Below are 22,009 nucleotides of genomic sequence, written 5' to 3'. Positions count from 1 at the left end.
AGATAAAGCATCTTATTAAAACTGAAAAATGAATCCATAAATAAATGTAAATAAAACAATATAGAAAATTCAATGAGCCAATTATAAAAGTGTTAGAAAATTTTGATTTTTCTCACGCTTTGTCAAAAACAAACATAATTCAGGATGACACATACAACTAATACATTTCACAAAGTAATTTACATCTTATGCTTTTAATATTAAAACCCGAGATTTATTAGGCGAAGTAAGGAAGACAAGTTATGTGATGAATATTAAATAACAAATATGCGATGTAATAAAACATCGCCATATCTCATGTAATGTATACAGTTAAATTCAACACGATGCTATCATATTAAGGTCAATAGTTGACTTACTATTTAATAATCATCAATAAGGTCATTCAATGTTTGACTTACACTCAACTTATAGTCGAGAATTTAATACTTATCATCCACTTGGCTTCTATCCTGGTTTTTTTTTCCTCCATTTCATTTTGCTGCCCCATATATTATACGTGCTACTTAACCGCCTTCTTTTGTGCGCCCGACCTGCATTCTTGCTCTGTAATATTCATACTCATATTCGCTTGACATATCTGCAGCAATTCTATTTTCATGAATTGCTGTATCGCCTCTCGTTCCTTAGTAATAAAATAAAACAAACATTGGAAACAGTGCTCTTCACGAAGTAAACAATATATTTCATTGTATTATATTATATTACAAGAAAGTTGTATTCATATATATGTATATATTTATGTATTTGATCCTAAAATTGAATCTATTCACTGAAATTCAGTGAAACTTTTTCGTTATAACTTTTATAATAACAAATTTTTCAAGATCTCACGTATGATGTATAAAATTTTTTTTTATTTTATATTCAGCCTAGAAATGTCTTTTTATTTTTTTCCGAAAAACTCAATTTTACTTTATTCGTCTCAGCATAAATACATAAAATAAAATTACAGCATAGACACACGAGCAAACAATAGAATAAAACTTCTTTAATTACTAACCAACAATTATCTATTCGACGTAATATATGTCTGGTTATTGGGAGCTTCTTTTGATCAGCTATGTTTTTACAGTATGGCTTTATGAAAAAAAAAAAAAAAAATCAAATTATAAAAGAGCTTACGTTACAGCATGAAAAAAATGAGAAAATAAATCATCAATATGCTTCTGCAGGGATTACAGTTCTAAAGGAAGAGCAGTACATTATTAAATATCTTTCCATCTAGTTTTCTCAGATTTTCCTGTCGCAGTGGAGATCAAAAATAATTATTGGAGCATGAAATATTGTCAAGTTAATTTAAAAGCTTAAATAGAAATGTTGCGGCAAAACAAGCTATTTCCTCACGTTTTTAGTCACCTTAACTAATCTCGATCTACATCGACACGATATTTTTATCATACACAATCACTCAACAAATAATGTGCAGAAACTATCCATATTTCATTTGTTAAACGAAAATATCAATGGGTCAAGTTCATACTATTTTTATAAAAATTTTTACCCTCGATTTTAACGACCTTCAAGGTAGATATTACTTTTAACAACCTCTTTAATGGAAAAATAACGAGCTGCAGCAACAAAATCTTTTGCAAAAACTGTTTGCATTTTAAAACTAGAGATTGTAATTTACATTAATTGTTGCAGAAACTAAACTGAAGATAAAAATTATCCGATTCAAGATAAATATGTATCTTAATCTTTATTTCAAGAAATTTGTTAGTGAAGTTTAGATTATCTTTGTTGAATTTTCTCTTAATCCTCGATTGAAATTTTCTTGATTTAATTAGTGAATTTCTTGAATTAATTCGAAGTAAATATTTCAAAACAAGTTTCAAAACAAGATTTGAATTTTAAAGAGTTGTTTCAAAATTATTATACACCCAAAAGTTCCTCGGTTGATCACTAAAATTAACAAAAAACTGCTTAGTAATAACAATCTAGATAATGGATCCAAAAGTCTTCGGTTCTCGTGTTGATAATTATTCGCCTACATAATGTGTCTACCAGTACTTGTCTGAAGTTTGTAACCACTTGTAACTGCTTGAGTTTCTGGAGAATAGGACCATAAAATATATAAATAATAATGAACTGAAGCTGTTAAATTATTATTATTTTAATCGTAATTATATTCATTGAATTTTGAATATAACGCGAAATGAAGGGTTCGTAAATGAAGGAAAGGGAGTCAAGTACTTTTTAAAATTTTAAATCTTAAGTTCAATATAAAATAGCACTTGAATGCTAATAAAGCTTTAAGGAGCTCAGCAACCATAAACATTATCACGCGTAGAATATTAAGTAGCGATTAAAGAAGGAATATTAAAGGGCCGTATTTAAGGATAACGGGGTTCCGGGTGCAGCATCTACTCGAAATTATCTGACACATGTGGTGGTTTGTCAGAATGTCTCTCTGTCCGCCTATCTACTCTCTATCTTCGTTTCTATGCAATCCAAATACACCGCTATTAATCTTGGACAAGAGAAACCTGGCTAATGGAGCTACCGGCCACTACTCTGTAACTAAATTAACCAGCCCATGAATACTAACGATCAATTTCAGAATAACTTACCTAAAATTTATTATACGCCCGATGAATTAAATATTTACTTATTAAGTTAACGTCTCAATGAAAATTTACGTGTTCTAAATAGTTGGTAGGGGAGTTAAAAGTAAACCAGAAACGATCAGGGTAGGGCCGTCAAGAAAATATCGAGAATATGTAAATTTAAATAGAGTAAATTACTTGTAAAGTGACTGGGGTGATTTCAATATTCTTATGTAGAGAACTTTAATAAATATTAATAGATATTTAAAGTTTTATTCCGCTTGAGACTATATTGTAATTCGACAAGAAATAAAACTCAACTTTTTATTTTTAGTGTTGTATTAAAGTTAACAGCTAACTGCGGATACTTGCGGTTTCGCGGGAAATGAGATATCGTGGTTTCTTCTTGAGAAATTTATTTTTTATACTTGAGGACTTATTTTTAGAATTAATATCTTATCTTAAGAATTTTAGATTTATAGTGAAATAGAATTTTAATAAATATATGTTTGTAACTGACTTTTGTGTTCGTAGAACAAAATTTTTTGCATAAAATCTGCATTGAAGTAACAAACTTAAATGCTTAGTTAGTTAGTCAAAACAAAACTCAATGTAAACTAGGAAGTTGTAATTATGTATGCTTCATTTATAAAATCTATGTTCTACACAAGTGGACAATTTTTTCTGGTTAGATTAGTATATTGTTGTTTGTTAGATTAGTAAATCTCTGAGTTGCATTTATTTAACTTCCGTACGATAATACATCTTTCTAACAAACCAAGTTGACAGGTAAATTTGTACATGTACTATTAATCTTGAATTGTTCTGTTTAAACTGAATTTACACTGTAATAAATTGGAAGTGAATCGGGCGTGAATTTTAATCTTGAAATGAATTTCGTTTTAAAATTAGTTTAAGTGAAAATTTTGTTTATTAAAAAAATTTTTTGGTGTTTTGAATAAAAAAACTTTTTTTTGAATCAAGAATATAAAATTTTCAAAGGACAATGAAATTATGATTAAAGATGTAAAATTTCTCGAGCTAAGAAAACTATAATTGAAGACGAAAAAACTCTTGAATCAATTTAATCAATTCGCTTAAAAATAAATTTGTTCTTATAAAAATATTTATTTTAAATCAAGTAATTATTTTTTCAGTGTAATATTCTGACTAAAATTTCGTGGTAGAAATTTTTAAATACCCCATTTTCTTTCAACATGAAACTGAAACTAAATACCTTGAAAAATAAAAGAATCCGAGGTACTTAACCATTCTTTTGAGAAGAAAAATTTTTTTTCAAAAGCTTTTTATGAATAGATCGTCATTTGACAGTGATGAATGCTTTTCTATCCCCGACCCAGAACTTTAATCATTACATTTTAGAGTACACAATCGTTTCATTAAAGTGTCGGTGTATACACGGAATTAACAGTATTCACTATCATAAGCTTTAGGAAAATAATGAGTTACAGTACCAGTATGAGAGTTAAAATGAAAATAAAGCTAGATAAATTCGATTTTCATAGAATTTTTTAACTGGAGCTTAGTTAGGGCACTTCCGCTGAAAATTCAAATTTTCGCCGGAAGTGCCCAATTAAACCTCCTCCGAAAAAATTCTATGAAAATAAAATCTATCGTCTTACCCCAAAATATCTTAGGAAAGGCCTAAACACAGCTGATTTCAAAAGCGGAACTGAAAATTCCAATTTTAAAAGGTCCATCAAGGAAGTTACATTTTGGCACACCCTATTATATATGCTTGAAAGTTAGTTAATTATTTGACGAGGTTGAACAAGAATCGAGTAACGATAGAGTTGATGAACAAGTTATATCATACTACCCGTTGTCTTTTTATTTTGTTACATCATAAGTTCTATTCGTTGAGATAGACTTATCTGAGTGATCTTCGTCCATTTGGAAACACTCCTCAAGTATGAACTTTTTATTATCTTTTACTTTCATTTGATACGATAGTTTCAAAGATTCAAGTTTTGTAAGTCTTGGTGACATTTTATCTGATAATGTCGCCAGACTATATCCTTCTTGTCGTTGTTCTCTCAGCTCCTCTTTCCCTTCAGTTATTTTCCGTCGCTGATATTCCGTCCCATTTTCTTTCTCTAAATCGTCAAGTGCAAGAAAAACTGGTCTTGTCGTAAAATCGTTTTCCGTAACCACATTAGACGAGTAAAAGTCACAAGACTCAGATTTTATCATTGTCCTCTTACTTTCGGTTAAAGCCCTTCTCCACTTATCGACGAAACGAGACCCGTTATTTTTATTAACACTCTGTTGATTCAATTTGTCATCAACTTTTCTCAAAAGGTTAGCATTCTTTTTCATACTTTCATCACTAAACGATAACGATTTAACAGAATTTTCAATTACATTCGAATTGCGACGATTAAATTTTTCTCGTTGAACGAAATAGATTTTTTCAATCAAATTCTTGACATAACTTACCACATCGTCGTCATTTATTTCTTTGCCGGCCATTTCGGCGACTAATTTCAGAGATTCAAGAGCTCGGGTTAATTGACCGAGTTCAACAAGCGCTTGTCCAGTAAGAAGTTTACCATAACACAGCCATTTTCCCGATTGCGCTTGTTCTGACCATGAAACACATCTTTTGGCAAGCTCCAGTGCTTTCGTAAAGTGAAACATCTCGAAATAGCATCTACCAATTTCATGAACCAGCCAAGCTTTCACTATAGGCTCTGTAATATCCGAATTCAGTCTCTCCCATGCTTTAGCAGCTGCATACACATGTCCAAAGGTTAGATGGACTTTCCCAATTACTGCAAGTGATCGAGACATCAGTTTAATATCATTTGACTGCTTAGCCGTCTGTATCATTTTCGAAACTTCGACGATTGCGCGATCATGTCTCTTCCTTCCAACAAAAGCCAACGCGACATATCGATAAATATTCACCACACAATTAAAGTCCTTTGTGATCTTCTTTTGCAGTAACAAATTTCGTCCTATCTCGATGGTTTTATCCCAATCGCCGGCAGCGAAGGACCTTTTGATATCTACAAACCTAAATCTAAAGGCCAAATCCACATTTTGGCTTAACTTTCGCTTCAGCATCAATTTCGAGGCATTTGATTTTCGGATACGGGCTTTAGTCGTATTTTTTACATAGTTACCGGAAAAGTTAACTTGTGAATCCAGGCACCTGGATAGAGTCATGTAACAGTTTTTTATTTATATTCCAGCATCTACACTGTAAAAAATTTGCGGAATGGATAATTTTTAATTTATTTAATCCTTCTAAAATGATATTCGCGCCAAATATAGGATTATATTTATATTATTAATATAAAAGAAAGCTCCGTGAAGTAACTTCTTTAATTTTTATTATTAGTAAAAATGAAAAATAGTTTTCATTCGTTAATAAATTATAAAATACGTATTTTTAAATTTAAACTTGAAATAAATTTTTTGAAGTATTTATTAGTAATTTGGCATATGAAATTTATTTCAGTTGAATAAAATGATATTTTAAAAAAGAAACTTTGTACTTGGATGTTTTTCGAATTTAAATCCATATTCACTCTCAATTTTTTACAGTGTATCATGATCGTAAACATCCACTCATAACTTTTGAGCAGATACTCACTTGAGAATAGTGCTGACATCATCAAGTGGATCTTGAGATTTGCTGAGAATTTCGGTGGTGACATCAGACGGGCATAACGTTGATGGCAACACGGAATGACGTTTTATCATTTTCTGCACAGCTTCTTGCAAATGGGTGGTTTTAGTTTTGACATCTCCGGCAGCAGAAGTCGCTAAGCTTATGGCTCTGGACACCGTATAAGCGGCTGCATTATGACTGGTATCTCGAGGATCCGCAGTAGCCGCACGATTGTAGAGGACCAAAGCTGTCTCATAATCCCCTCTGTGATAGACACAATAATAATACATTCAAAGTAGGGATTAAATTTTCTCATCACCAAGCTTTAGATTAAGTCTCAAGTAGATCGCTAAATTATATTCCATTGGAATATAACTGCACTCTACTGTACTGTATTAAATTCAATTAAATCCAAATTGATCAGATTATTCTATATTAATTTACTTGCTGTAAAGTAGATCTGCTTGTTCATGCAAAGCTTTTGCTAATTGACGGCCTTTTGATTTCTGCTTAATGCGTTCCTCTAACTTTAACAGCTTCTCCAATTCCGTCATCATACCGTAAGACATGCCTCTAACTTCATTTGTAGTATCAAAATCCATATTTGAGTGAACTTAACAAGGAAACCACTTCTGACAACCAATTTGACATCTATGTTTTATATATGTTGTGTTTTCTTTTTTATTTATGATAGAGACACAACTGTTTTTAGTTAAAAAACATTTTTTTTCAGAGGATAACTTCAAAATTTTTCCTGTAGTAAAAATTGAAATGATCTTTTAATTAAAAAAAATAACAAGCTTTGTGTTATTAATTTTGTTTTTAAATTGATAACTTCACAGTTGTTACCGTCACAAAGTTGAATTTCTGACTTGCCGTAACAATTTTTATTGAAATTCATATAAGTCTGACACTATTGAAGTTGTCCTCATGACAGAACTTTCTCTAAATTTTACTGTTCAGTAAAATTTTGCTCAACATAAGGAAATGTCAGAAAATTTGTCACAAAGAAATAAAGCTGTAAATAAAATTTTACTCAATGACATAAAACGGTTATAAAAAAGTATATAAAACCGTGTAAAAAATACTCAAACAAAATTTTCACGCCACAAAAATTTCACAACGTCATTTTATATTCACACGACCGTGTTAAGTTCTCAGGGGTCATTTTTACACTGAAAGTTTTTACAGTATATATATTTTTATGATTTAATGCGAGATATAGTGTCCACAATTTTCAATTGATCTTCATCAAACTGAACATAGTTATTCTTTAAACAATTTTCAAAATCGAAGATGATTTAAATCGATCGGATAGTTCAGAAATGACAGGAATTCAAAATTTTTTTAAATTGGATACTATTACACTTTTACTAGTTCTTTTTAAATTAACTTTTGATAATTTTACAAATTTTTGATCTCCGGAAAATCTACTTCTATTCTGACTGCCAAATGGTATTTTTTAAAAATTAAAACTCGGATAAAAAAATTGAATCTTACCGTTTGATTTTACAAGTATAAAACATTCAATCAAATAATTAATCACTATCATAATAAAGATTTGACTGATAACTTATCCCAACTCTCACATTAAACCTAAATAAATATATTTTATTTGGTCTTTGTTATTTGTATCACAGAACTGTTGACGTCTAACAACCGACAAAACAATCCCCGTAAAAGGAGAGAAATCGAGCGTAGCAGATTGTAACGAGATTTCCTAATCGAAGCTACTGACTTTCAAGATAACTTTGTTTTAGTCTTGTCCCTCTTTTTTGTCATTTATCAGATAGCTATACATATAATACTATATATTACAAAAACAGATATATATGTCTATACTCGCTATTAGACACGGTATTGCCTCGCCAAAACGACCATTACATTTGACAGAAACGTAGTACAGCAAGCGCTTGCATCCAATAAACCAAATAAAATTTATTTTTTTCTTTTACCATCCATTTTTTTTATCCTACGTCCAGTCTATTACCTATAAATTCTACAAAAACGAAACAAAAAATTAACGTAGTCGTTAGTACAGTTGACATTTATATCTAGCTTCCGTTTTAGGTGAACTCAATTACAACGATCATTAATCATTTCCAGTTTTAGCACCATAAATGATAAATATTTTTTACAAAACAACTAAAATAGAAGAACGTTCCAATTGTAATTTATTGTTTTTCTCTATATTTATGATATCAGACATTCATTTACATTTTTTATTTATTTATTTATTTATTTATTTTTTTTTTTTTTTTTTTTTTTCAAAAAATAAACACAAAAAAACTAAGTAGTAAAATTTACTGAGATACTGGTTATTTTTTAGAGTTTCAAATGATACATCGGACTCTGGGTCGGCATAACATTAAATATTACGAAGCATAATGTGAAAAAGTATAAAAGCCAACATTTGTAACGAAATACTGAAAAAAGTGATTTATACCGGTTAGTTAGTAAATAATGACTATCACTCTTTAAAAATTATTTTTTTAAAAAATAAAAAGCACTAAATCAATAACTAAAGTTTCGTTATAATAATTGCATTTAAAATGAACTATTTTACCTTGTAAATGTTGACGTTGGCTGCATGAAAATATGAAATTCTTACTTTAGAAATTTAGTAACCTTTCTTAATATTTTTTACAAACCATACGATAATTTTTTATGTGCAAAATGATAAGCATTGAAGTTGGAATACTTTTAGTAAATATTTTTGGTAAAAAATTTTTCCCGATAAAATATATAAAATATGACCAGTAATATTACACTGCTCGAAGTTATTTATATATAAATATATATTTTAACTCAAAGTTATATTACTTTTGTTTGAATTCACAAATTCTTATCTACAAATACTTGATGTATGGCATGAATAACCACCATTTGGGATATAATATAGGATATACAAATATAATATATATGCTAGAGGTAATCTTCAAAGTCCATCCAACCGAGAATATCACGTGAAGGAGCAGACTGTCGTATTAAATCGCATCTCATTTCCATTTCTCGATTGCGATTGGAAAATGGACTCTTGTGATGGGCATACGGCTGCTGACGTTGCTCCAGTATTGAATTTCTCCTGCAAGGCATTTTGAAATGATGATCTTTGGGCTTACATCCCGGCATTACCGACAATCTCCGTTTAGCAGGGATGACATTTACGCGTTGCAATAAAAGATCCATGTCGCGCTTTAGCTCTCTGGGCATTAATTTGAACATCATGCGTTCTCTGATGATGACGGTATCAATAGTGAAAAACTTTTCGACATCGACATCCCTGATGAAGATAAAGACGCGCTTGTAAAAATCGATCAAGTGGTCAAGACCAATTCTTTTAGCGCACCAGTAAGCCAAGAGTGCAGCATCCCGAGCTTCATTCTTATTCCTCGACTGAATTTCAATTTTCATGATCAAATGATTGGCATTTAATACCCATCTGTCATCCTGAGCTTGTAGACCCATGTCTCGTGACCTTTTACCGTAATAACGAGCTGCATCAAGAAGTCTCATGTCAACGTGGAGCTTGGAAAACTCGTGAAATAACCACGCAAGCTCCAGTGGCTCGGATGCCAGTGCCAGACGTTTTCTGAATACTTCTGGCGCTTTCTTTCGGCTTTGAAGGGTGTACGGTACCCAGCCAAGATCGCTGTCCGTTGGGAACGTGCTCTCGCGCAGCCCAAGATGATGCTTTAAGTATCTGATCTTCTCTCTCTCATCTTTAATACTTGTCACGTCTCGAGGGTCCGTGTACACTCGTGATATCATTCTGTACAGTTCCTTTAAACATTCTTTTTTCATCGGGAACATACATTCTTTGTATGAATCGAATTTATTTTTTACTCTGTCAACATACCTAAAACATTATTTTCCATTTGTTTTCTTTTTTTTTCTTAGTAAACTAATTTGTGAATTTTTCATTAAATTATTTTGCAACGAAAATATTCGAATTTCTGTTACCAAGCTTATGCACACTTTAAAAAATTTTCAGAGTAAATGCGGAGTGAATGATTTTCAATTTATTTCCTTTCTCCGAAAGTGAAATTCACTCCGATATGGATTTAAATAATATTATTAATAGATTTCACTTTGCGGGCTAAATTTTTAATTTCTTTTTATTTGATAAAAATAACAAAAATCTTTCAACTCGTTTAAAAATTAGAAAATGCCTATTTAGAGATTTTAAAAATCACAATTAATAAACCTTTTTTCATTTTTGTAAAAATTCAAAATTTTAATATTTTTTTATACAAAGGTTAAAGAGAAAATTAATTAATCAAATTAATTTTCACAATGTAAACTAAGATGTACCATCCAAGCGTACTCTCAAAATTACATCTTATAATTCCAAGTAACACATTAAGTGTTCCCATGGAAAGTGACAATTTTAAAGTTTACGTTTCATGTATAACTTCTATATAGGTAAACATAAAAAGCTCCTAAACAAGCAAATGTTTCTCGAGTGTTTTCTTTATGATGTTATAAGTCGAATATTTTCGTTGTCGGATATTTTAACCAAGAACCTTTTGACTTGTCGAAGAAAATGATCCGCCTCAAAAAATAATCAAAGTTATTTATCTTCTTAACAAGGGTCAATAGCTCAATAAAAAAGACCCATACGAAATCAATACAAAAATAATTTACAAATTGAAAAATGAAGAACCCAGGAGTCGATACATTTGTAAGAGTGAAATAAACAATACATGTGTTTATAGCATCAATATTTTACGACTTTACCCATATTTATATCAATTCAATCATGAAGAAAAAACTCGGATGTAATATACTTTCAGAGGAAATGAATTTCTCCGACAAGCCAGAGGTTATCAAAGCTTAGTCAGTACCACGAAAATGGTATTAAATATAATTTTATGAGAATTAAAATTATTAATTAATTAGTTAGTTAGTTACATGAAGAAGCTTTTGTAGTCACGCTCCATACGTGCTTTGTGAAGCCTCATAAAAAGTGAGTTAGCCTCGACAACAATATTATCTTTACGCAGTTGTTTATCTTTAAACTTAGTCCGTTTCAAAGAAGGAGGCATAATCTTATTTCTGAAGTAATAGACATAAAGAGGCTTCCGAAGACGATTAACCTCCGTTATTTTATCGAATCCTGTCACGAGCTCTTGCGTCATTGTTAGTAGCCTCTGGCTAGCCTCCTCGTTCGCCGTTTTCAAGCCCGGATTTTTTAATAAATTTTCAGCAAAAAACTTATCAACTGCTAGCGTTTCCAAGTACTTGCGTGTCAGCATGTCGTTGAATTTTTTAGCGCGATAGTCGCCCTGGTAATCAGGATCATTTGCACGAAATCGAGAGTGGTCTTCATCGATCCCTAAAATAAAAACAAAACAAAAATTACTTAATAAATAAATTTTTAATTAAAAATTTTAAATAACTGCACTAAAAGTGAAAATGACAAATGATATGATAATCTACAGTATAACCAGCGAAAATGGCAATCTATGATACTTGGTAATTGAATTTTCCAAGGCACTATTTTATAAGCCATAAATAATCTAGGCAAGTTTCGAGTGATAAAACTTTGGAATAGAACCAAGATATTGAATTTTAAGACAAGTACCCTCAAACTCATCCTTTACTTCCGACAACTTGGATATCAGGTCGTTGCGCCGCTTCTCCACCTTCTTCATCCAAGGTACTAGAGCTACCAAAACATCCTCCAATGTGTTATATCCCAGGCAATCTTCAACTGTCTCATTAGCACGATGAATCGCATCCTCAAACGGATAACGGCACGAGTGTTCTGCCTGGTGAGCTAAGATCAAACTTTTCGAGAATTCCCCGATTCTGTACAATGTTTCTATCCTCATCCACTTAGCCAGCTGGTTATTTGGCGCTAATGAAGTTAAAAATTAGTTAGTATCTTGAGTATCCGCTTAAAAACTCCAATTAGTAAATAGTTAGCTATAAATTAAATGTTGAGGTATGTTTCTGTGGAATCTGTTAATTAGATTGATAAATTTCCAAAGAGAAAATACAGCTAATTACACGAAATTTACCTTTGTATTGCTGGATTGAAAAAACTACTTGATTTAAGGGAATTGTTCTTGATCCAAGAACAAAATTATTTTCAAGAAAAAACTATGTTTTGATTCAAGGATTTGTTGTCAAGAGCAATTTCTTAATTGAAGAATTTTTTTGCTTAGTTTAAGACGATAAAACTTCAAAATAATGATTTTTGTTCAAAATATTGTCTTTTGAATTAAATTAATTTTTTTATCAGCGTTACCTTATATCTTAATTCTTGTTTCAAGAAATTTTTGGATGAAATTTGGGTTATTTTTTTCAAAAATTGTAAAGTGCTTCGTCAAATTCACAAAACTTTTAATTGGCTTTCTTTTAGTTTCTTTATTCAACCTTTGAATTAATTCGAATTGAATGTTTCGAAACAAGAGTCATATTTTTAAGCTTATTTTTCTTGAATCAAGTACCTTTTTTTCCACCGTTAATTCGTGATTAATAACTTCTAACCTTATCTTATAAGTTCAAAACCTCATACCCATCTGTAAGCATCTTTCGGAGATAATATCTGCCTGAGAGTATCTCATCAAGTTAACTAATGCCTCGGTTAAGCCCAAAAGGGTTCTCGGATCATCTTCACCGGCTTCTTCCCGTGATTTCTCAAACGCAGCAACTGCCGGCTCATACTGGTGGGTCCTATTGAATCTGAGACCCCACTGGCGATGGAGCTCGCGAAGGAGTTTCAAAGCTTCCGAGTCTTTGCCAGAGAACATGATTGGGTTTAGTTACTGCAAAATCAATAGTGATAGCGATAATGCATCAGAATATCAGGGACGTGGCAAATGTTTAATTTTGTGACTTGGACTTTCAAAGATTTCCTGCTGCTGGGATGAAAAAAAAGTTCAGAAAATCATAAATGAATAAAATCAATACCGTTTCTCGGTATACGAGCTCGAATGAACGATAGTCGAGTTTTAACCTCATTTAAATAGAAAAAAATAACCGCGCTATCAATAGCTATCCAATTACCTGATAAATAACTTTGTAATTTAGACGTATCTTTTTGCACTTTTTACCTTTTTTAAAATTTTTTTATTCTTTTCTTTTACTTATAAAATCAATATTAACCTACATGCTGAATTATTGCAGTGAAGATAGCATATACATTGGCTGTAAAGCTGTCAGACAGGTTGATAAACAGATATTGTTGTCGACGCGAGCAATTTCATTAGTCAGTTGTTATATACTCAGTTGATAAATACATACATCTGTATTGATATTAAACGAAGATTAATTAGCAATTATTTATTGTATTAGTTAACTATTAAGTTTTATTGAAAATAATACTTTATATAATTAATAGTATTTAAGATTTAGGACAAGTTAAATTAAATTTTGCAGGTGCGCGTGACAGCTCAGAGGGGGTTGAAAAAAGATATCAGGAAGAAATAGGAAAACTTGGAGTTTAATCTCGTGATGCGGTGATGGCTCTGTTGTACAGATTCGCGCAGCTACCAGATCGCGGTGGCACGCGGGTCTTCTCTTTTGTGGTAACACGAAGCGTTGTACGGGATCCCGAGAGAGATGTCACCAGCAAGGAGCTTGTTTGCGGATTTCAAAAATGGGCTGTAGCGTTTTCAAGAGGCGACAAGGTACGAAAATTATTCATTATTTAGTATTAGTTACAGTAAGACACTTTTTGTTCAACTTATTATTTTGCGTTCTTAATACCAAAAGGGGGTGTAAAAAAAATGTTTTTTCCTCTATTATCTCAGAGACGTCAGGAATTTAAAAATTTACTGAAATAATAAAATATATAATTTTTTTTTTATATTTGCCTTTTTGAGTTTAAGAGAAAAAAATTTTTAAACCAAAAAGCTGTATGTCAAAAAAATGTGATTTTTATTTTTTAACTTCTCAATTAAGAAATTAAATTTTTACAGTTCTGGCTCTAAAAATTGAAAATTTTCAAAAATTGATATTAAATTTCTGAAGCAAAAAGTTTAAAAATAACTTTTTGCTTTTGACTTAAAGAATTTTTATTTTCCATAAAAAAATCTAATTTCCATTATTTTAGTCAATTTTCACATTTCTCAGTCGATACCATAAGAGAAAAAAATTTTTCAAAAACCAAAAGAGCGTATAACTAACGATACACTTTTTTGACATTAAAAACGCGATTTATTGTAGATTATAAATTATAAAATAAAAAAATTCTAGGCCCGAATAGCTAAGTTCATTTAAATTAATTAATGTATATACCATTTTAAAAAGCTGTAATAATTTTTTCATAAGCCGAAAATAACTTTGACCGTAAGCTTCTTACGAATATTTAGAGTTTTTCTGTTAACAATGCCACAAAATAAAGCATAAAGTATAAGCCGATAATTTGTACCTTTTTCATATTTCACCTAAGTATTCAGTGGTTATACCAGTATTCATGCAGACACAATACAAAAGCTAAAGCCTTCTTTTTACGTTTTTCGAAGCTTTCTCCTTCTGGTCCTTTGCATTTAACTATTTAATATTTTTAGTAAAATCTTGGCTGACAACAGTCCAATCACAATTACGAGTAAAGGGTTGGAAAGAGCTTTTAGCTTTTATGGTTACTGTTTCAAAACAATCGTCATTACATTATTCCTTATTATTACCATATTAAACATTTACGTTTAATTACATTAATTAGAAAATTACAAGGTTTAATTTACAATGTAACTTTTTAAATTTCGACTACTGAATGTTAATTATTTGCAAGAGACGGTGTCATAGCGTTAATTGTATTTCAAAAAAATTAAATACCGTGCTCAGTGAAAACTAAAGTAATTACCATTTACAATGATCATACGGTCATTTACATCACACCGAGGTATATTAATTTATTCCAGAATTAAAAAACCAAAAAGAAAATTTTAAACTTTTATCCAACTTTCTAGTGGTTTCAAGCGTTGAAAAATTTTCTTTACTATTTTTGTTCGTTTATATTCTTTTTTTTTTTTTTCTAGTGAACTTTTAGAGAGCTTTGTGATTTTTCAGCAATTTATAAATAACTTGAAATTAAAAATTTTAAGTAGCTTTACCATGTGAAATTAAAAGAAAATTTTAAGTTAATCATTTAAATAAATTTACAAACCTATTAATAAAGTAATGAGGTTTAATTGGCGACAGTGTAGTGTATGTAAATTTATGTTAATACTTGCCAATGATTTGATAACTATATTATCAAAGACTTGGGATGTACATTATACAAATTGATCAATAATTCCATATCATTGCATTGTTAAATTTACTCAAGTTGCTCTAATGCCCAGCAATCTTAATCGAATACAATTTATTATAATTTATATTACTACGCTGATAAAAAAAAATTAACTTTTATTAAAATAAAAAATCACTTTAGTCGAAGAAAAATTATTTTAATCAATTTTTAAAATAATAAAATACATTTTCAATAATGATTAAAAATCCCGGAAAAATTTTTCGAATTCTTCCTGATATGTGTCTTGATCAGAATAGTTTTTATATTACTCATCAAATCATCTATTGACATTTTAGAAAATTTTTTCACGGGACTATATTTTCATGTATCAACAAAATTTTCCCAATCAAAGTATTTTTTTTTTTTACTTCAAAAACATTACTTTGAAGAATTACTTTGATCATTTTGAATCAAGCAAAAAAATTCTATCAATAAAAAATTGTTTTTAGTTAATTAAAGTAAATTATTTACTGAAATAAATAATTTTTATACTCAATTCAAGTCTTAAATTCTTAAAAATGATTTTCTTGATAAAAAATTTTTTAATTATTACTTAACTAACAAACAATAACCCAATATTAATTAAAATCTACAGGTATTAGGAGTGTACCTAGTCTGGCGAGGAGCAGCTCCAGGTCTGCGAGTCTACGTGGACTTTACATTCACTCTTCTAAACCGCGAGCATTTTTCCGTAAACGAAGGATTCTCCGGAAAGCGAGTAAAGTTTACCTACGATGCACCAGCTCAAGGGAATCGCAATTACATACCCGTATCAGATTTGTACAGCAGAAACTTTGCGGACACCAACGGGGAGTTTCAATTGGAGCTCTCGATGGCAAACGTCAGAACGGTCTTTTCAGCAGAGGTCCGACTACCCACAGGAATGTTTACAACCGGGCAAGCAAAACCGAACAAACTGGAGACAACTTACTTCACGTTTGGTGGATTCGACTGGAATCTAGCGGTTTATCCCCAAGGCAACAAAGAAGACGAGCCACGGTCGGAGGGTAAGGTGAGCGTCTACCTGATCCGTCTGACGGGTTTCGACCACCCTTGTCGAGTGAGATACAGCATGGTGCTGGGGGAGGGAGAGCGAAGAATCGAGTCAGGTCAAATCGACGACCTGTCAGACGCAGAGGGCCGAGGTTACGGTTGGCACACCCGAGTCCGTTGGTCGGACATCGCTCACAAAGGTATATTGCGTGTGTCTTTGGAGATGATTGAAGCACGGACATTTTCTGAGGTCGCGGTCCAGGCTCTAGGGCCAACAGTGCTTCCAGCAGCGCCTTGTTACGACCGTGACAAGCAGGCCTGGGCTGTGCGCGCGGACTTGCACTCTGACACTGTCAGGTTCCACTTGGTCTACAAAGACATCCACAACGTTCCGAGGAACCATTTGAGGTACATATGCTGGTCCGCGTACTTGATACGAGGGGACGATCCGGACGCGGAGACGATTCTCCTGCCAGGAGCCCCATTTAGCCGATACTATTCTCAGGAGGCAGCCGATGAGGGTATTATTATGGAGACGAGGCTCGGCGTAAATGAAGTTAACGACGACCACTGTCCTTTTCTCACGAACAAGGGTCAGCTGAAGGTCAGGCTAGAGTGGAATGAAAGCCATCTGCTTTTCCAGGCCACTTACCACAAGTACGACGACGTTTGCCGGGTCCATAACCAGCAGATGCGACGCGAAATAGCCGCCTTACAGGCCGAGAACTACAGCTTGGAGCGACAACTATTCAGCTACCAGAAGAGTCTCGCGTACGCTCAAGCCCAGCAGCAGGAAGAGGTCCAAGGGAGGCCGCCACCCACCACCCAGCACTCAACCCATGCTGGCGCTTTGGAAAGGTCCGCCTCAACCGACACCGAATACGCCTGACAAGTCGATCGATCCCCGGCAAGACGCGGCCACCAGCTGCCTATCATCCAGGAAAACGACCAGAGGTTGCACCAGAATCTTGTTAATTTGATGGACCGGCGGCTCAGCAATGTTCAGATCCAACAACAGATGCGTCGGGAGTCCTACTATCGTGACTCTTCTCCTCTGGTTCAGATTGACCCCAGGCAAGGACGGGGAGTTGTCAAACAACAGCCGAGATCTAGATCCACTGCTGATCCTGTTAACAATAACTGTAATAATAATAATAACAATAATTTTAATAACAATAACAACAACAACAACAATAACTGCAGGGGATACTCACGAAACTTTCCAGGATTTACGGATTCATACTGGCGTGGTCAGGCTGCTAATCAAAAGAGACGTCGACCAACTCTCTGGGAAACTCTTGCCGGACTAGTGTGCTCTCTCGGGGCTCTGGCCTCTAGGGCTGCTAAAATGGCTGCACGTAGGAGTGACATGCTTTGAGAATTGAATGGACAAGTTGATTGTCGTCAATCGGAATGAAAACAAAACATAAATTTATTTTATCTTTCTAATGAGGTCAGAACAAGTCAACCAAAATAATAATAGTAATTATTTATAATTATTTATTATTATTATAGTAAATTAAGGTAACAACATTTCGATTACACTTCTATCTACTTGTAAGTATCAGTCAGCAGGACAAAAGTTATTTTATTTTATTTATTTATTTATTTTTCTTCTGATTACATATGAAATATAAATATATAAACAATAAAAGACTTTTTCACTCATCTATGTATAAACGGTCGCTTAAATATATTTAATGATCGATCAACAATTATTATTAGAGTTCATTACTGTATTTACTATAGATGTGTAATGAGTACCAATCGTAATAATATCATAATTATAATTATAATAATATAAATTTTAATGATAATGATAATGATTAATAAATAAGAAATTAAAAAAGGAATTTATAGCAAAAGTTATAGATTGGATAGAAATGTTACTAATAAAATGAAATAATAAAAAAAAAAAAAGGTTAAATTGGATCAGGGATTTTGAGAATATAATTTGGTTTTTCGAAATTTAAAATATCAATTATTCGGAGTAAAATAAAAGGTAATATCTTCGGTAGCAGTAGATCAATCAGACAGACACTCATCACAATATGAAGTTGTAATTTAGTATAAATTTTTTGAAAGCTGTGAATTGACGATTTACGGAAACAACTATTCGATAAATTGTTCTTTCCGTGTTAAATTCTCTCTGTACACAATAAATTTATCCAATCGAATTGGCGATCTATTTTTTATCACCAATTAACAATTCACTCTTCCATTACATACGTGACGGAAATTAACCGGAAATTTCATCGCATCCTTTTTTTTTCTTTTATTTCTTTCTCATAATCCATTTACGAAGGGAATTTAAATTCAATAAAAAAGTTTCATTAATTGACGGCAAATTTATTTAATACGAGTACTTTGAGCACCAATTAATATATAAATATATATTTAAATGAAACATTAATTTATCAATCACTAAATTATTAAGCAGCGAGTAATTTGAAAGAACTAAAGTGTTATATAATCGCAAGCAAGCAACGTCACAAGTGACAAATATTCAAAAACTTTGTCGAGACGCATAGCGTTGTAGTTAATAGCAGAGAGTCTGTATACTTTGTACATATCTACTAATAAATAATCTAGCGCGAAATCGTATCTTTGTGATCACGTAGACTCGCGTATACGTGACGCCAAGAGCTTGAAATTAATTAATAATCCAATTAATACCAGTTCCAACCTCGAGGATCTACCGTTTGTTATCGGTAAACACTTGGCGCAAGCTCTTCTACGTGAACACGAAAAATCGTTATGCGTTAACAACAAAAATACAAATCTGTACCTACAATTATCAATTAATAATTATATATTAATATTAATATACATATACATATTATAGACTACAATTATATACTACATTAAATAAAATTATGATTGATAAAAATATATATATCAAGTCATAGTGAATATTAATTAAATTTTAAATAAAAGTAACATCAAGCGTGTATGCACATTTTGCGCACTTCCTGCTTTAAACAATTCCCACAAGTCTGCTACATATATACATTTATATAAATATACGTGTGTACATGTTGTAAACTGATCTCTCATATGTCGATATTTACAAAGCTTACATCCATACTGACTTTAAAATAAACGTACAAAAAATATTTTGAACAAAAAAAAAAGCTAACAAGTATCATGAACGACTATGATAAATTTTTTTATCTCTCACTGGTATTAATTAAAACTAAAAATCTTTTTTACGATATTACATCATTAATGCAATAGCAAATAAAACTTGTAGTTGGTAATTGATAATTAATAATTAATAATGCACAGAAATTAATTACATTTTTACTATTTTTACAATAACATGCATTTTAATATTATTGAACCAGAAAATATGTGTACTTTTTTTTCTAATTTATTCTATTTGCTCAGTATTGCTTGAATTTATTCGCAGTCACGATTTTACTATATCTAAAAAAGAGAAAAAAAAATTAAAAAATTGAGTCGGTCAACAATTTCTTTATATTAAGACAATCGCACACATTATTTTATTTTTTCCCTTTCTAATAATGCAAAGAGCACTGTGTCTATTTTAATGACGAGAATGACACATAATAATAATTATAATAATAGTCATAAAATAAAATATATATGAGCCCGGGTCTTCATATATATATTGTAGCAGTACAAAGCTTCGATACAATATAAAAAAAAAAAAATTTATAATCCAATCACTTTGAATACTCTTGTATAATTATTATAATGGTATATAATATATGTGTATAATATTGTCGTTAGGAAATAACTGAGCCAATGCGCTTAGCTACTAATTATATACATATATACACAATATAAAATATATACACATGTATATATAGATATATGTATCTGTATGCATAAAACTTAAATTTATTCTATGACGAGGACTTGTGCTCATTACCCAGTGAGCTTTCCAAGTTTCCAGCCTTCACTTCAATATGAAAACTGATTAAGTATGAAAGATACTATATAATGATAATCGTATATATATATAAGACTCTCTCACTCTCTTCTTCTCTTACGTAATTTGTTTTTTATTATTATCATCATCATTAATACTTCAAAGCTCATAATCTATTGTTACTTTTTATTTTATTTATTTTCTCTTCATTAAAGAGACAAATTTAAATAACTTATAACCGTAGTATTCACTACGGTAAATACATCCTTAATAACAATGAATTATTACTTTAACTTCAAACTTTTTAACTTTATTATTATTGTTCATTTTTAATTTTCTTGAATTTACAAAAAAATTAAAAAAATTTCTAAACTGCGGATGACAGTTCTAAACTTTCCCAGGATTTTTACGACATTTATTAAAATTCTTTAAACTGTCCAAACATTTTCTAAATTTTCAGAATTGTTTCGGACAGTTTCAAACTTTATTGAATATAGTTACAAACTTTAGCTTGCTAATTACAAGCAAAATATTATTACAGTATTATATTAATTATAACATTACAGTATGTCATTAAAATAAAAACTTGTTTAATAATTTGATAACTTTATATTTGACAGGACACAAAACTTTTTTTTTACAAAATCCAAATTGTAAAGAGATAACGAGTGAGAGAGAATAGCAACTTTTTTTTTCATCGTTATTTATTTTTTAGTTTCAAATTGTATTTAACTTGAATTATCGATCCACGAGAATTGAATGCTTGCATTCATTTATTCACGCTTTTTACGTCCGATTATCGATACATATTTACTCTTACTCTGCGTGGCAAAATGAATACATAGAAATAAAATAACAATAAAAATAAAGGTAAAATGAAAAAAAAAAAAAAAACATATTTTTTGTATAATGAATAAAAAAACAAAGTATATGATTGACATTATTATATTTTACTTGAAAAATATCCACGCAACGTTCATGTTAATTGAAATAACACTGGCCAAACGCGTTGGGATTGTCAATTTAATAAATTTAACGAAACAAATAAATATTATTACTATTATTACTATGAATGAACAAATGAATAAATATATTATTATGAAATTTAATTATATTATATTAAAGATAAATTATTATATGTATTACGAAGATGATTATATGTAATTACTTAAGTCCTTAGTATCTTCTCATTTGTAACAGGGTACATAATTTTAATTTCATTACTGAATTTTAAATGTAATTTTGTCGATTACTAAAGAAAAATATATGTCATATTAAATTATATCACAGTATAATTTAATACACATGTATATTTCTCGTTAGTATAAATTTTGAGCAAATTATTGTAGAGAAAGAGAGAGAGTTTCAAACGAAATCGATAACGCTGAAGAAGTGAAGAGTAAACATATTATTAAACTATTAAATGATTAAATGATCTATAATAACAAAATAATATTGTGTGTTATATATTATAAATTATGAAATGCAAATAATTAATATTAGATGTATATTAAATTAATAATTATATTTAACATTAATATTAAACTCTGATTTTGTGAGCCTAATTAACGCTTTTTAAAATATTTTTTGATGATTAATTACGACAATGTCAAAAATGATTAATAAAATTTTGTTTAAATATTTTTACTTAAGAAAATCTACATTCCAATCACTCAGTACTTATT

General features: G+C 30.8%; 4 protein-coding genes across 7 annotated transcripts in view; 2 read left to right on the top strand and 2 right to left on the bottom strand.

Moving 5' to 3' along the window:
* The window catches only part of LOC141530472 (uncharacterized), a 46,530-nt gene extending 28,741 nt beyond the window's left edge, over window positions 1-17,789 (top strand). For all 4 annotated transcript variants that reach the window (XM_074247587.1, XM_074247586.1, XM_074247590.1 and 1 more), the window contains 3 exons: window positions 13,579-13,829; window positions 16,029-17,568; window positions 17,653-17,789. In XM_074247587.1, coding sequence (XP_074103688.1) covers window positions 13,662-13,829; window positions 16,029-17,315 — 1,455 coding nt within the window. In that variant the 5' untranslated portion in view covers window positions 13,579-13,661 and the 3' untranslated portion in view covers window positions 17,316-17,568; window positions 17,653-17,789. The remainder of the gene's footprint in view (window positions 1-13,578; window positions 13,830-16,028; window positions 17,569-17,652) is intronic.
* Window positions 4,401-6,791, bottom strand: LOC141530301 (outer dynein arm-docking complex subunit 4). Its single transcript, XM_074247326.1, has 4 exons — window positions 6,634-6,791; window positions 6,172-6,453; window positions 5,010-5,727; window positions 4,401-4,835 (listed from the first exon to the last, which is right to left on the bottom strand). The coding sequence occupies exons 1-4, from the start codon at window positions 6,789-6,791 to the stop codon at window positions 4,401-4,403; spliced, it is 1,593 nt and encodes a 530-aa protein (XP_074103427.1).
* On the bottom strand, window positions 9,115-12,950 carry LOC141530300 (outer dynein arm-docking complex subunit 4-like). Its single transcript, XM_074247325.1, has 4 exons — window positions 12,716-12,950; window positions 11,777-12,052; window positions 11,104-11,527; window positions 9,115-10,048 (listed from the first exon to the last, which is right to left on the bottom strand). The coding sequence occupies exons 1-4, from the start codon at window positions 12,948-12,950 to the stop codon at window positions 9,115-9,117; spliced, it is 1,869 nt and encodes a 622-aa protein (XP_074103426.1).
* On the top strand, window positions 17,322-21,218 carry LOC141530473 (uncharacterized). Its single transcript, XM_074247591.1, has one exon. It carries the CDS (start codon window positions 17,406-17,408, stop codon window positions 17,802-17,804), a length of 399 nt encoding a protein of 132 aa, XP_074103692.1. The 5' UTR covers window positions 17,322-17,405; the 3' UTR covers window positions 17,805-21,218.
* Window positions 21,219-22,009: the final 791 nt, after the last annotated feature.

This window comes from Cotesia typhae, unplaced genomic scaffold, assembly GCF_013202065.1.
Source record: "Cotesia typhae breed Kobodo isofemale line unplaced genomic scaffold, CoteBio_Ctyphae contig_5, whole genome shotgun sequence".
NCBI lineage: Eukaryota > Metazoa > Arthropoda > Insecta > Hymenoptera > Braconidae > Cotesia > Cotesia typhae.
The sequence above is the reverse complement of the archived record's forward strand: the minus strand, read 5'-3'. Positions and strand labels throughout refer to the sequence as shown.

Bases quoted from the DNA above. Each gene is read 5' to 3' on its own strand.
- LOC141530301 (XM_074247326.1), bottom strand. From the start codon at position 6,791: ATGGATTTTGATACTACAAATGAAGTTAGAGGCATGTCTTACGGTATG. The intron at 5,728-6,171 runs GTGAGTATCTGC...GACTCTATCCAG, and splicing joins GATGTCAGCACTATTCTCAA to GTGCCTGGATTCACAAGTTA. The intron at 4,836-5,009 runs GTAAGTTATGTC...TTGAATCAACAG, and splicing joins AAATAAATGACGACGATGTG to AGTGTTAATAAAAATAACGG.
- LOC141530300 (XM_074247325.1), bottom strand. From the start codon at position 12,950: ATGTTCTCTGGCAAAGACTCGGAAGCTTTGAAACTCCTTCGCGAGCTC. The intron at 12,053-12,715 runs GTATGAGGTTTT...TAACTTCATTAG, and splicing joins CGAAAGATGCTTACAGATGG to CGCCAAATAACCAGCTGGCT. The intron at 11,528-11,776 runs GTACTTGTCTTA...TTTTTATTTTAG, and splicing joins AGTAAAGGATGAGTTTGAGG to GGATCGATGAAGACCACTCT.
- LOC141530473 (XM_074247591.1), top strand. From the start codon at position 17,406: ATGGACCGGCGGCTCAGCAATGTTCAGATCCAACAACAGATGCGTCGG.